At 48.5% G+C, this 15,384-nt stretch overlaps 1 protein-coding gene across 1 annotated transcript in view; it reads left to right on the plus strand.

Annotated features, from left to right (window-relative positions):
- Positions 1-11,166, plus strand: part of PLEKHG4B (pleckstrin homology and RhoGEF domain containing G4B) — an 81,781-nt gene extending 70,615 nt beyond the window's left edge. Inside the window, exons 20-23 of the mRNA XM_081837247.1 lie at positions 744-860; positions 1,836-2,105; positions 2,751-2,965; positions 10,907-11,166. Of these exons, the coding sequence (XP_081693373.1) occupies positions 744-860; positions 1,836-2,105; positions 2,751-2,965; positions 10,907-10,930 (626 nt within the window). The 3' untranslated portion in view covers positions 10,931-11,166. The remainder of the gene's footprint in view (positions 1-743; positions 861-1,835; positions 2,106-2,750; positions 2,966-10,906) is intronic.
- The last annotated feature ends 4,218 nt before the right edge of the window (positions 11,167-15,384 follow it).

A 15,384-nucleotide genomic window follows, 5' to 3' on the forward strand; every position in this document is an offset into this window, starting at 1 on the left:
TTTGCCTATTGCTGCCCTTTATGCCTGAAACTCTTTCCTAGAGCAACCAGTGTGATGCCCCCGCAAATCCCTTCAAATCCATCCTTCAAAAGTCAACTCTTGTCTGACCCCTGTGTCATAACCCTTCAGTCCCCACCCCAAACCCAAACAAAGTGTTGGTACATTTAATTTCATTTGTGCATTAAAACCTCAGTGGTTGGGGATGTGGAGCTATATTTTCCCTTAGGCTACTCTGCAAGTCACTATGTACACTCTCTGAATACATAGCAAAAGCAGCATTCTGCAAGAGGTGAGAAGGTGGGAGATATTGTCGACCTTCCTCCTTCCGAACCACCCCATCACCACCCATGTGCATGTGTTCCCCGTCTTTGTTGGATCTCTGCCTCAGATCCAGTAAGGTTATGTAATGGCATTTCATATCTAAACTATTTTAATATACATTATGTTATTGGTCTACTAGAGCAAGCATGGGGACCTAGGAATGGTCAGGTGACAATGGCATTTGTGGTTTTCTTGTGGCAGAATTTGAAGCACTCTTGGCACACAATCTTACATTTTCTGTTAAAAAAGCAAAAAAAAAAAGTCTCTGTCATATATTCTTTTGTGCAAAGAGCTCAACAGTTTTCACACATGGAACAGTGTAACATTTACATCCTTCCCCTTTAATTTTCATTGTTTGTATTATTAGTATAAGGAATTATTTCCTAACTGTTTCTCTCATGTTTTTGGATGGTTGCTTTTAGAACTCCGAATGCAAGAAATGGTGTCGATGGGCATTGGAAACAAACCGTTCCTGGACATCAAGCCCAGTGATGCAGCTATAAGTGATCGAGCAATAGACTATATAATGAAACGAGCAGGTACAGTTTGATGCTTTCCCTCACTTCTTTGGCAACCCTTGTCCACTTCTTACAAAAATTATTTTATTGGATCCCCACCCCCATGGAAAAAATGTACAGCTAGTTCTGCAAGTTCTGTTTCTCAATAGCAACATCACCTTGCCACAAGGAAATGAATTTTGAAACTGAGGGGACCCTCAGATTTTTGAAAAGCAAAATTCCCACTAAGACACTCCCAAGCCTTTAGGCTCTTTCAGAGTCAGAGCAGCAAAAGGATTGCTTTCCGTGAATATTCTTCCATATTCTTCCTCCTCTCTTCTCAGGCAGACCATCAGCTTGCCTTGGTCTCACATAACAAGCCTTTAAATTCTCAAGTGATAATTCACTACTTAGGGTGTTTTCAAATGGAAAAGATGGTGACTCTATAAATAAATGTGCCATCAAACTGCCCTTCAGAATTGGCTTCGGCCCAGCCTCGTGTGCATCCATGATCCAGTAGACATCTTGCGGCACACAATTTGAGAAGATGTGTAGCACGTTAACATTCTCCACAGTAGACCAACTCCATGGTGATTTTGGTCCTGTAAAAACACAGAAGGAAGTAGTATTTTCAGACATTCCAAATGCAGCCTCTGTGTGGAGTGAGAGAGGCTTGGCTAGGCTGCGCCAATTCTGGGATCCTTGGAAACATTCTGAAATATAAATATGCTTTATATCAAGCCAGGCCATTGGTCCATCTAGCCTAGTGATTGTAGACGCTTATTGGCAGTGCTCCAGGGTATCAGGCAAGGTCCTTAGAGTTACAGAAGAGTCTTTCAACAGGACATGCCAGGGACTGAACTTGGATATTTTGCACTTGAAGGAATTGCTCTACCCAACCACCACCACCTCCCTGAGTTGTGGCTCTTCTCTACAACTTTTCTAGACGTAACTTTTTACTGTATATACTTGGCTCTTTATGGGTCTTGAGAGATATATTTTTGTTTGTTTTGCCAGAGTCAAGGAGCCGTGCCTCAATAGCTGTTTCTTCATTTGACCACTCTACGCCGTTTAAGAGGCCCCACTCCACCATCTCAAACAGCAGCACATCTTCCTCGAGCAGCCAGTCCTCCTCTTCCATCCTGGGCTCGCTAAATCTGCACATATATTCTGCCCCGTCTCACCCAGGCTTGGTGGGACCTCCTTTTTACCACTGGTCATATGATGTCAGAGCCTGTATTGAGGAAGATGAGCTGGAACAGGACATTGGGAGCCAGCCCTCAATGAGTGAGTGCATTGCAATACCAGAATTAGGGAAGGCCCATAATTTATTTATATTTCATTAAAGTTATATACTGCTTGATTGTAGGAAAAACCCTCAAAGCACTTTACAAAAAAGATGAAACAAAAAATTATCGCTAAAAAATACAGCCATAATTTAAAACATACAAAAAAAGTTAAAATCCTAGTAGAATATATTAAAACAAATTAAAATTCATACAAACCTTCTAGATACCTGCATAGACTTAGACTTGTCTAAATAAGAATGTCTTCAGCAGGTGCTAAAAAGCATACAGTCAAGATGCCTTGGAATCTGGCTAGTCTCCTTGCAGTTTCCTGCTTTGACCAAAGCAAAGTGATGGGTGTCCAGGCTCAGTTCCTGCCTGGCGTTCCTCAGGTCAACAGTTCAAGACTCGCACAGACTTGCGTCCTGACAATGCCGACATATATTTCATTAGTCAAATGTTTGTGTACAGGCTAAGAATACCTTGTATAGTGTGCAGCTGGCACAGTTTACAAAGACCCATAATCTTGAAAACATCACAGATTGTAAGTTTACTTTCTTTCAGTTGTGTTGCTGGGATTCCTGTTGAACAATAGGCTGGCCGCAGCCTCTAATGTCAATGGTCTCTTCCTTCCTACTTCCTGTAGTTACAGAGAGTTCAGAGTCATCCCAGTGCACGTCCGGTGAAAGCTCAAGTGGTTTTAGCTGTTCTGCACAGGCTGGATTCTCCCCACTCCTCGCGGAGACATTTCTCGATGATGGCACTTCAAGCCCTGGTTCCAAGCCTGCATCGCAATGCACATCTCCTGCCCTCTCAGAGAAGAACCTCAGATCAAAGCCCAGCAGCCAGTATGTCCCTGCTGTGAGTGTTTTCCTTCAGTAGGTGTAAATACATAGAAATGAGAGTGAGGATGTTTTACCAGCATCACTCAGTTGCCACTTATGGTATTAAGGGCAGGAGATATTCCTTACCTTTCCAACTTCATTGGTGTTGGAGGGTGTTCAGATGCCAACATCAGCTGTAGAAATCCCACACTATGGCTCAATCAAGACATCACATCCACTTTCTCACCATAGTTTGAGCTTCCAAACATATAATAAGCAAACCAGCACTTAGAGCAGTTTGTCCAGTTTAGTTTTCCATCTGCTGAGTGCTCCTTTTTCTGTACTTCAGGGATTGCTGAACTAGACGCAGGGATGTCCAACCAGTAGATTGTGATCTACCAGTAGATCCCTGGCTGATCCAAATAGATTGCGGGATCCTTATTGTGTACGAAAACAATCCCCCCCCTCTCTCCATCCTCAAAAAATTGCTTTTGGGAGATTCTCTTGCAGCATTATTGTCAGGGTTTCTGGGAGAAGTGAGGAGAAGGCAGAGGAGACGGAAAGCGAGTGGGAGGAGGGAGAGAGAGACGAGGAAGAAGATGACGGAATTCGAAGGGAATCTATGAGCCTAAGCAGTGAGTCAGAGGATTCCCAAAAGGGAGCTAGCATGATCAGGCGAAAAGCAGGAGAAGAGAGAAGCTGTGAAAAGTCAGGGAAGGGGGGGAGAAAGCCCAGTGAAGCACAGACGCTGTCAGAGGGGTCTCAGCCGGAACGGAGTAAAGGGGGTGGAGTTGTCAGCCTCTCGGAGGGAGGAGGAACAGGAGAAAACAGAGAGAGGGGGTTGGAGCAAGGTGTTCAGCCGGAAAGGGTAGAGAGTGGAACAGGGGGCAGTATAGAGGACGAAGGAAAGGTCAAAAGCAACGTACGGGCGCCAAGTTCAAACATAGAGGCGCGCGGAAGTGGGGAAAGCTCAGAGGAGGAGCCCGGCCCCAAAGCCAGAAGGAGGGGGCAGGAGGCGGCAGAGGATTCAGCCTCAGGCGAATCCCGGAAAGAGAGAACCCAGGGGGGCAGAAAGACCCTGCGGAAAAGAAAGGAGAGGAAGAGGTGGTCTAGAGCCAGGCTATTAAGTTGGTGTGGAGGAGGGGAGGAGTCAGAGGGGGACTTCGGCGGTCTAACGTGACAGACGTACAGCCACAATGCTGAACTGTGAAAGAAGCAATTATCTTCAATAAACTTTTCCTGTAAGTAAACTACAACGGAGTAAGGTCTCTCGTGAGCTGGGACCCACCTGGGTGGCTGTGACAGAAAGTCCCCCTCTCCCTCTGAAAGCAAAAATTTTTTTTTGCGAAGCTCACGAACGGGGCAGCCATGAGTGCTGAGGAACAGCTGGCTGCACTCCGGGATCAGATTACCACTCTCACAACGGCAGTCATTGCTTCGCAGAAGAAGAATGCTGACTTGGAGAAAGCGTGCCAGGATTTGCAAGCAAGGTGGGAAAATGCGGACAAGGCGGGGACCCCGGGCTCCAGAGCGGAGGGCATTGCGCTTGGAAGGAGGGGGGGTGCCCTAGTTTCGCATTTTAATGGCAACTTGCAAGACTATCCCAACTTCAGGGCAGATGTCGTGTATGCACTGCATTTACTCCGTCATGATTTTAGAGATGAGGAGGAGAGAGTGGGATTTATTGTTTCGCACCTGCATGGGGAGGCCAGGGCTTGGCTACGCAATCTGTGGCGCGAAGATGGACCAGCCCGTCGCAATGCAGATGCGTTTATCGAGGCAATGGATGCTTGTTTTCAATCCTCTGTGGATAAGGACATTGCGCGCCGGCAGATGCACGGGCTGAGGCAGGGGAGAGCCACTGTACGCCAATATCATTCTAAATTTTTTGCATTGCTCACCGCCTTAGATTGGCCGAAGGACAGTCTACCGGTCAGGGATCTTTTTTGGGAGGGATTGAGCCCCTCCGTCAAGGATGAGATCGCAAGGGGGGACAGACCCCAGACCCTGGAAGACGTGGTGCAACGGGCTTTGGCTATAGGAATTCGACATGAGGGACGTCCGTGGCACGAGGAGGGGGGGCCCCAAGCGCGCGCGCAAGCAAAAGCTCTCCCTTTTGTGCACAGGGATTTCAGCCGTGCGCACCCCTCACCAATGGGGAAGGAAGGCGAAGAGCCAATGGAGATTGGTGCTGCTAGGGCTCAAAAGCCATCCCAGAGCCCCATCCCTGCTGCAGCCAAAGCGAAGCCTCCTAGAGGGACCAGGAAGTGTTACATCTGCGACAGTGCACACCATATGGCGAAAGAGTGCCCCCAGAGGCTCCAGAAGCACACTGCAGCACTAGCAACTGTGACAGCAGAGGTGCAATCAGAGGAGCAGCTTCAGGGAAACTGCAGTGCCTGGCTGGAAGCAGAGCTACTGGGGCTCAGCCAGGCGGATCTGTAGAGAAGTCCCCAGCATCCTTGCAGCGCATGGACCCTTTACCTCCCAAACCAGCAGTTTTACTCACAGCAACACTCCAGCTGCCTGATGGGCGACTTCTCGAGGTTCCAACAACCATCGATTTGGGAAGCAACGCCGATTTCGTGGGATTACAGTTCGTCAAGCAGCATAACATAGCGCTCCTGCCTGCAACGACGCCTCTGAACGTGGTCACGGTAGACGGCAGGAAGTTGCTGGGGGGGCAAGTGGTGCAGCAAACCCCTCCCATGATGATGCAAATTGGAGACCATCGAGAGCTTATTAGTTTCAATGTCACCCACTTATCGGACACGCCCATCGTGTTGGGCATGAGTTGGCTGGACAGGCACAGTCCCGCGGTTGCTTGGTACCAGAGGCAGATCACCTTTTGTTCATCGTATTGCGCCCAGAATTGCATCCAAACCGATCAAGGAGGAGAAGCCGAACAGCAGCTGCATCTGAGTATGGTGCAAGCGGTTCCTCACAAGTACGCGGAGTTCTTGGAGGTTTTCTGCGAAAAGGAAGCTGACAAATTGCCGCCTCACAGACCTTACGACTGCGCGATTGACTTAGTGCCAGGCGCGCAGTTGCCAACTGCCAAGCTGTACTCCATGTCGGAAGACGAGCTGCAAGAGCTTCGGGAGTTCATAGAACACAACCTCAAGCGCGGATTCATCCAGGAATCTAAAGCAGCGGGAGGCAGTCCTGTTTTCTTTGTGAAAAAGAAAGACACGCCCCAGAAGAGGCTCATTGTGGACTACCGGTTCATAAACAGACTAACTAAGCCCAAGGCCTTCCCCATGCCCAAAATTGACGACCTTTTGGCTACAGTCAGGAGGGGGAAGATTTTTACCAAGCTGGATTTACGTGGAGCTTACAACCTCATCCGCATCAGGAAGGGCGACGAGTGGAAGACGGCCATGTTCACTCCTTTGGGCACGTACGAATACAGAGTTATGCCCTTCGGTCTACAAAATGGCAGCCATGTTTTCCAAGCATTCATGCATCACGTCCTGGCAGGTCTCCTCTACAAGAAGTGTGTCTGTTTTCTCGACGATATCCTGATTTTCTCGGAATCGCCAGAGGATCACGATAAGGACGTGAAGGAAGTTCTGCAGAGGCTGAAGGAACACAGGCTGTACGCCAAGTTGGAGAAGTGCCAGTTTGATGTGAGAGAGGTAGATTTCCTTGGCTACAAGCTGTCCGACGAGGGACTGGCCATGGACAAGACTAAAGTCCAAGCGCTGTTGGACTGGAAAAGCCCTCGAAATCGGAAGGAGGTCCAGAGGTTCATCGGCTTTGCCAATTTTTATCGCAAGTTTATTAAAGGTTTTGCAAACGCGACGGCGGCAATCACTGACACCCTCAGTTCCAAGAAGAAGAAGTTCGTCTGGACCGAACAAGCAGAGCGATCCTTTCGGAAGCTTAAAAGCCTTTTCGCCTCCGAGGAGCAGCTGCTGCACGTGAATCCTGGCAGGCCCATGCGGGTAGAGACAGATGCATCAGACAGAGCAGTTGGGGCCGTCCTCTTGCAAGAGGATTCGCAAGGCAACTGGAGACCGGGTGCATTCTACTCCCGGAAGCTCAGCAAGACGGAACGCAACTACACCATATGGGACAGGGAGTTGTTGGCCATTCATGCAGCTTTCAAAGCGTGGCGACACTTCTTGATAGGAGCCAAGCACACGGTGCAGGTCCGCACGGATCACAAGAACTTGGAGTATTGGCGGACGGCTAAATTGCAAACCCAACGACACATGCGCTGGGCGGAATTCTTTGCGGATTTCGATTTCAAAATAGAATACATCCCTGGAGACTCCAATGTTATAGCAGACGCGCTGTCCCGAAAGCCTCAATACCTGGAGGAAGTAGCTCCAATCGCAGCGAAGTACATTTTCGCACCGCAGGCGTGGACGTGCGCTACCATCGCAGTCGACCTGGACGCGGTGCGACGCGCGCTGCAAGAGGATCAGTTTGCACAATCCAAGATGGAGGAGCTCCGCAGAGGGTCGCCTGACAACAATGAGTTTCAGTTGCAGGATGGACTTTTGACTCGCAAGGGCGCCCTTTACGTGCCCACCGACGAGCTTCGCGCCACGGTTTTGCAACAATTGCACGATGCCCCGAGTGCGGGCCATTTCGGCAAAGAGAAGACGATGGAGTTGGTGGCAAGGGACTTTTGGTGGCCCCAGATGAGAGGAGAGGTGGCGGACTACGTAGCCAGGTGCGATATCTGCCAGAGGTCCAAACCAGTGCATCAGAAGCAGGCGGGATTGTTAGAACCGCTGGAGACACCGCAGCAACCGTGGGAGAGGGTAGCGTTGGACTTTGTTACAGACCTGCCCAGCTCCAGAGGTAAGACGGCGGTGTTAGTGGTTGTGGACTTGTTCACCAAGATGGCGCACTTCATTCCTTGTGCCAAGGTGGCGACGGCAGAACAGACCGCAAAGCTCTTCATCGATCACGTCTTCAGAGTGCATGGACTACCGCAGTCCGTCTTGTCCGACAGGGGGCGCCAATTTGTTTCCACTTTCTGGCGGAAGCTTCTGGGTATCTTGCACGTCAAGATCAACCTGACGTCGGCGAGGCATCCACAGACCAACGGTCAAGCGGAGAGGGTCAACGCGATCATGCAGCAGTACCTACGGTGTTACGCCAACCAGCGACCCGCGGCGTGGGTGGACTACCTGCCGATGGCTGAGTTCGCCTACAACAACACGAAGCACGCATCCACCGGGGTGACGCCTTTCTTCGCGAACTATGGACGTCATCCCAGAACCTTCCCGAGCTTTACAGCACCTGAAGGGGGGGGACCTCAAAATGCCGACCAGTTTGCAGCAGAGTTGCAAGAGGTGCACGAGGAGCTGCGGAGACATTTGGAGCTGGCAAAGCAGGCGTATAAGGTGCAAGCCGATAAACACAGAAGGGCGGGGGAAGACATTCAGGTTGGGGACTGGGTATGGTTAGCAGCCCACGCGATGCCGGCCAGGTCGTTGGCCAAAAAGAAGTTAGAACACAGGCAGCTAGGACCATATCAAGTTGAGGCTAAGATCAATCCGGTGGCTTTTCGCCTAGCCCTTCCGGAGGGCTCCAGGGTGCACCCGGTCTTTCATAGGTCGGTGCTCACTCCCTACAAAGCCCCACACAGGTTTCAAGAGTCAGAAGCACCTCCAGAGCCACGTAGAAGGGCGCCTGAGAGAGGGGAGTCGCCAAGACCAGAACCTCTTAATGAGGTCACAGAGATACTGGATTCACGATGGGGGGAGGAGGGAGTTGAATATTTTCTCGCCAGGGAAGGCACTCCAGTCTCTGCAAATAGCTGGGTGCCGGGTTACGCTTTGGACGAACCCCTGTTGAAGGAGGAGTTTCATGCAATTTTTCCGCACAAACCCATGCCCGAGGAGTATTTTGATGATTGGCTTTTCACGCCCACTTTGTCGGGCAGCACGTTCGGGGGTTTCTCCTCGCCCGAGGGCTCTACGCCCAAAACAAGCCCGACCAGGGATCCCCGCCTGGGGGGGGGAGAGACAAACCCTTATTGGTGGGTGGATCAGCCAAGGGAGGTATGGAGTCAGAGGTGGATGATAGGTCCTTGGCAGGCAGCGCCAGGAGAAGCAGTGAGGGAGGAAGAGACTGTGATGCCTTCAGGGGGGGAACCCGAGTTCGAACACACGTATACGGAGCTGCCAGAGGAGAAGATTGACGTGGACACCCGGTATCCTGAACCGACCCAGGAAGAACCACATTTCCCTCAACCTGCACCCAGCGACCGGGAGGGGGGAAGGGGGGGCTTCGAGGGGGGGATGGATGTCAGGGTTTCTGGGAGAAGTGAGGAGAAGGCAGAGGAGACGGAAAGCGAGTGGGAGGAGGGAGAGAGAGACGAGGAAGAAGATGACGGAATTCGAAGGGAATCTATGAGCCTAAGCAGTGAGTCAGAGGATTCCCAAAAGGGAGCTAGCATGATCAGGCGAAAAGCAGGAGAAGAGAGAAGCTGTGAAAAGTCAGGGAAGGGGGGGAGAAAGCCCAGTGAAGCACAGACGCTGTCAGAGGGGTCTCAGCCGGAACGGAGTAAAGGGGGTGGAGTTGTCAGCCTCTCGGAGGGAGGAGGAACAGGAGAAAACAGAGAGAGGGGGTTGGAGCAAGGTGTTCAGCCGGAAAGGGTAGAGAGTGGAACAGGGGGCAGTATAGAGGACGAAGGAAAGGTCAAAAGCAACGTACGCGCGCCAAGTTCAAACATAGAGGCGCGCGGAAGTGGGGAAAGCTCAGAGGAGGAGCCCGGCCCCAAAGCCAGAAGGAGGGGGCAGGAGGCGGCAGAGGATTCAGCCTCAGGCGAATCCCGGAAAGAGAGAACCCAGGGGGGCAGAAAGACCCTGCGGAAAAGAAAGGAGAGGAAGAGGTGGTCTAGAGCCAGGCTATTAAGTTGGTGTGGAGGAGGGGAGGAGTCAGAGGGGGACTTCGGCGGTCTAACGTGACAGACGTACAGCCACAATGCTGAACTGTGAAAGAAGCAATTATCTTCAATAAACTTTTCCTGTAAGTAAACTACAACGGAGTAAGGTCTCTCGTGAGCTGGGACCCACCTGGGTGGCTGTGACAATTATGTTCAGATATTATATTGAGTGGCTGTACTGTATAGCACACATGCCCCATATAACGTAATAGTAATGTATTGGTGTTTTGTTATGAAAATCATAACCCGTGGGAAAGAGGGCACAATCCACATGAAATTATACTGCTTTTGCAACCCACCTTAGATCAGGCTGTGACCTGGTACGTCGTGGCCCACCAGTTGAAGACCAGAGCCCTAGAGTGCTGACATTGTATGCACTTGGAAACAGACATAGCAGATGGCAGATTGCCTTGCACTGGAGGTCCTCAGCAGAGCAATTCCATCATGCATGCCTCTTCCGAAGTCAGTCCCACTACGTTCAGTGAGACATTCCCCTTGGAAATAGCACATAGGTCTGCAGCCTCAGTGCCCCTGTCTCATTCATCCACACAGCGGAGTTAATGATGGGCGATGTTATTAACCAGGCCTCTTCCGCAGAAAAGAAACAGCGTGACAAAGACCTTGGCTAAATAGGAATAGATTTCACAGGCCCAAATCCAATGAATAATCCATGTGAAGAAGTCTTCACAGAACTCTACATTTTAACAGATGGTGCATCCGTCCTACTGAGCCCCACCCCGACCCTTGTGCTCATGCATGGAGAGCAGGGGCTGATGGCCTTTGCAGACATAAAGGGGTCTTGGGGCCAAGCAGACATGCTACTGGCATCCAAATCCATGTGTGCAATTCTACACCACAGACAGGTTCAGTTGGGCCCATTGCTTAGACAATTAGGAGTAAAAAGATTTTACAAAGTGTTAATCCAGATATTGCAGATTATTCCAAATTAATTTCATCTGAGCAATCGTATACAATTTATTACAGCCAAACTTTTAGAAACAAATATTTGTTCTTTTCACTGCTTCTGAATAATAATAATAAAAAAATCAAACTTTTGTCATTCTCCAGGATGATTTGGTGCAGAATCCATAATACGGATTTCTAAAACTTGAACCTCGCAGAACCTGCAGCTCTGAGTCCAGGTGGCATTATTCTGAGGGGGGAAAATGTATCCTTGTTTGTATTAGGAAGTTTGGTTTTGATTCCCCTCCTTTACTTTTGACCTCTTTTTTGTATATAGCTGGTGAGATTTAGTTGTTACTATATTTTTCGAAATCCTGTAAATGCAGAAAGTATTTTGTGTAAAAAATGTACAAATTGTGGCTGGATTTGTTTGTAAATATTAATTTTATTGTTCTGCATTATTAATTGCTCATTTTCATGGCAGACTCTTAAAAACTTTTAGTAGCATACTGTCAGGGAACTGACATCAGAGCGAGAGGTGGAGGCAAGGCTCCAAAATGATGCAGGAGAGGGGACCAGCAGGGGGGAAGGAATTCAGCGTAACACCAGTAGAGAAGAGGAGGAGATGGAGGATTTGGAGACAGGGCTCCAAAACCCTTCACCAGAGACTAGTGGGGAGAGCGCGGACACGCCTCTGCCTTCCCCTTACTTGCGCAGACGAGTTCCGCGCAGGGAGAGTAGGAGGAGACTTGGCGTCAAACAGCTCTTATGCCGGAAGAGGTTCAAGAAATGCCCACTGACGGATTCTGCAAGTGACTGACCAGCCACGGAGTGTGGGCTGTCAGCCAAAGCATGGTTGGGCAGGCAATCTGACCAAAACTGAAGGCAACTTACGCACAAGTAACCCCTTACAACCATTACACATACAGTCCAGGTTTAAAAGCAAGTGTGGTTAGAATATTGAAATATTTCTGATAGTAAGAATAGAAATAAGTTTCTGTAGCTCTTTACGGTAGAGATTCTCAGACATTTTCAGAGCAAATTCCAGGCTGAGAAAAGAACTTTAACAAGTCCAATAGCACAAGTTTTCTAACTGTCTAAACACCTTCAGCCTAGTTGGATATTAAGCTACAGGCAACCACAAACACATTTTGACAAAGATCAGCACTTGTGCTTTGAAAACACAGAAACACGGGAAATACAAATTTAATTTTCACAGTTTATACCAGGTGCAGAAAACAGCTATGCTTGGTGCAGAATTTTGAAGTTTTCTAACACAAGAGTGCATAGAACTGGATGAAGATAAGTAAAAAAATTGTATGTGAGTAACAGAGTCACTGTGAAAGCACCCTCACAATATTCAGTACAGTGGTGCCTCGCAAGACGGAAAACCCGCTAGACGAAAGGGTTTTCCGTTTTGGAGGTGCTTCGCAAAACAAATTTCCTATGGGCTTGCTTCGCAAGACGAAAATGTATTGCAAGTTCCTGCGGGATTTTTTCCCCCCCCCCCCTTTTCCTAAGCCGCTAAGCCGCTTATCTGCTTATCCGCTAAGCCGCTAAAAGCCGCTAATAGTGCTAATAGCGCTAATCCGCTAAGCTGTCAATGGGCTTGCTTCGCAAGACGAAAAAACCGCTAGACGAAGAGACTCGCGGAACGGATTAATTTCGTCTTGCAAGGCACCACTGTACATACAAACTTACTTTGTCCCCTCTGAGGCCAACTTCACCCTGAGGGTAGAAGGCTTCTGCAAGTTTGCAGCAAAGGCTAGCTGTGAAAGGTGCCAGTTGACCCATGTGTTTAAAGTTAAAATATCCCTTTCTCAACCCCTGAAGCAGTTTTGGACTATGCCGAGAATGTTTCCATCTTTCAATAAGGTGAATGAATAAATAGATAAAAATTCACACGGCACTTAGCAAACACACACACACATATTGTTACACACCTCCCTAATCTCCAAGTGGTGCAAGATTCCAGGGGTCAAGGCGCTTACCCAGGGTTTGTATTTCCTTTGGAAATGAGGCACAGTGGAGACTGTGTTGTCTTTAGGATATTGGGTTTCATTGACACATATATTCAGCCTGAGCCCAGGATGAAGGGGTTCCATTTAACAGACTGACCCCCCCCCCTTGATCACACCACAGCCAACTGAAAACCTAAAACTTCCTCCTAAAAAAACCACTGGCATTGTCTTCCAACGAACAAACTCAGGGCGGGATTCCACCCACCTCTTGTCTTGCTGAAGGCCCAGCTCCCTGTCATATTTGTTCTCTGTTAATGGCCCATCTCTCAAGTGATCTACTCAACAGGGGAAGCTGAGTCCAGTTTTTAAGTGACTTTCAGTATAACTCTTCAAACATTGAGTGATTTCTAACACACACTAAAACTAGGAAGCATGTGTGCCTTGATCACACAAACTCTGACACCCGAACTCATCACACTGCTCGCTCCACTTGCCAATCCCCACCCGTCTTGCACTCCTCTCCCCAGCCCTGGCTATCCCCTCCCTTGGCACTTGACCATACCCCTCACCCACTCTACCTCCCACTTCTCGCTCACACAGCTGCCCAGCTCAACCCAAACACCTGCTCCCTTCCCTCACAGCTAATCTAATGTTTAACAGAAGGATGGGCACTTTAGAAAGCACTTTGCCAGACCAATATCTGAAGTGCTTCCCACCCTTCTTTAAACATTGCTCCAGTCACATTTAATGGAGGAATGTCTTAGGCAGTCGTGTGTCAAACCCACTCTCTAAAGCCCCCCCCCCCAACAAATGTCACTGGAGCTCACCTGGTTTGGCTGGTATCTGCCTGCCTGCCTGCCTGCTATTCTGTTGTCACACTGCAGTTGGCATGGCTGCCTGGTTGCCAGGCAAATTGCATCATGATGACAATTTTTCTTACAGAACTACAGTATAGAGCAGGGGTTCCCAGTTAGGGGTCCAGGGACCTGTGAGGGTCTGCGGAACGCAATCAGGGGGTCCATGGCACCATCCCTTGCCTCCCCCCAAATATTTTATCTTTTTTGCATGGTAATATCACAAATTTTATGGTCTGCTTTAGCACTATGCAACTTTTCAATATATTGTCCAAAATCATTTTTGAAATCACACCATGAGAATGATTTTGACCCAGCAATACACAGCATTATATCACTCCTTGTGTGAGGATAACACTGCTGATCTGAGCTGCCTTCCCTCACGCTAATGGAGACCAGGGCAGCTGATCGCCCTCACTTCAAGGCCCTGTGGCACTACCTTCCCCTGGCACGGAGGTGGAGCAGCTTTTCTCAGTCAGCAGGAAAGCAACAACAGCCACTGTGGACGTGCATCTTCGCTGGCTGCCCCACTGATGAAGGCTTGATGTACCCCCCCCCCAGCCCCCCCTCAAGCCATGCAGTGGAGGTGACTTTGCTTCTCCCCACACACACATCTGATCTCTGTGACTGGTCCTTTCCTCATCCCCACACCTGATCTCCAGCTTCAGACACTGTTATAAATTGGGATATCACGATGTTTAGCTGCTGATGTATCACAATGTTGAAAACAAGATATCGCTCAGCCCTCGTTTAGCATACCTAAAATCCTTTGCTTATTGGGGCTGCCCCACATGTTGTTCAAAAATTGCTTTGCAGAGGCAACTACCATAGAGTAATCAAAATTTTCAAAAGTAGGGGGTCTGTGGCTTGGCTTTTTAAAAATAGGGGGCCCTCAGTAATTAGCTAATTGGGAACTGCTGGTGTAGAGAGAAAGGTGGAGGGAAGAGCAAGACTAATGGCTGACCCAGCATATGATCCAAAAGAAATGTACATCTCACAACTTAAAACCCAGGAAGAATCTCCAGTGACTTCGCTTTATATATTTCATGTGTCGTCACTCTTTCATTTGAGGTGGTCTTCCTGCACTGACCAAGTTACTTGCCCCCCTATATGCAGGGAGCAGAATTTCAGAGCTGAGCCTCCCATGGCTTGTTCATTAAAAAATAAAAATAAATTATAAGTTTTCAGCTATACACTCATATCATTTTCCATTCACCCATGGCTTTTTCAGCACAACTTGACCACGTTGCTCTGGCCTTCAGGAGTGTGGTCATTTGTTTCCCTGCCCCATCAGAGGGCATACAAAATGTGTTTGAAGGACATGAACCTCCCCTAGAGAGTGTCTGCCCCCCTTAGACCCCTTTAGGGAACACCCACATACTTTGAGAACAGAATTTATGTCAAACTAAATAAAAAAGTATTAAGTATTGTTCATATGCTCTTCAAGTAGTTTTATTTTTGTTAGTCAAACATTGCCATGTATGATATATGTTAAAAGATGGAAGAATAAATAAAACATTTGTATTATCCTTTACCGATTTAGTACATGATCCTTTTTTTCTTTTCTTTTTTAAACAACATTTCTGTGAAACTAATTCATAGAATTTGTACCTTGTGTAGAAGGATGTTTTTTAAATAGGCAAATTCAAGGATATCTCAGGGGCACCTCTGGGTTAGGGTTGCCATACGTCTGGAATTTCCCGGACATAGCTGGAATTTGGCCGTTAGAAACTGTCTGGGTGGAAATCACTGAATTGTCCAGGAAAATCTGGAAGTATGGCAGCCCATGTTGGTAGTGTAAGTTTTGGTGAGTTTCCTTTAAAATAGC

Source organism: Podarcis erhardii (genome assembly GCF_964252035.2).
Source record: "Podarcis erhardii genome assembly, chromosome: 13".
Taxonomy (NCBI): domain Eukaryota; kingdom Metazoa; phylum Chordata; class Lepidosauria; order Squamata; family Lacertidae; genus Podarcis; species Podarcis erhardii.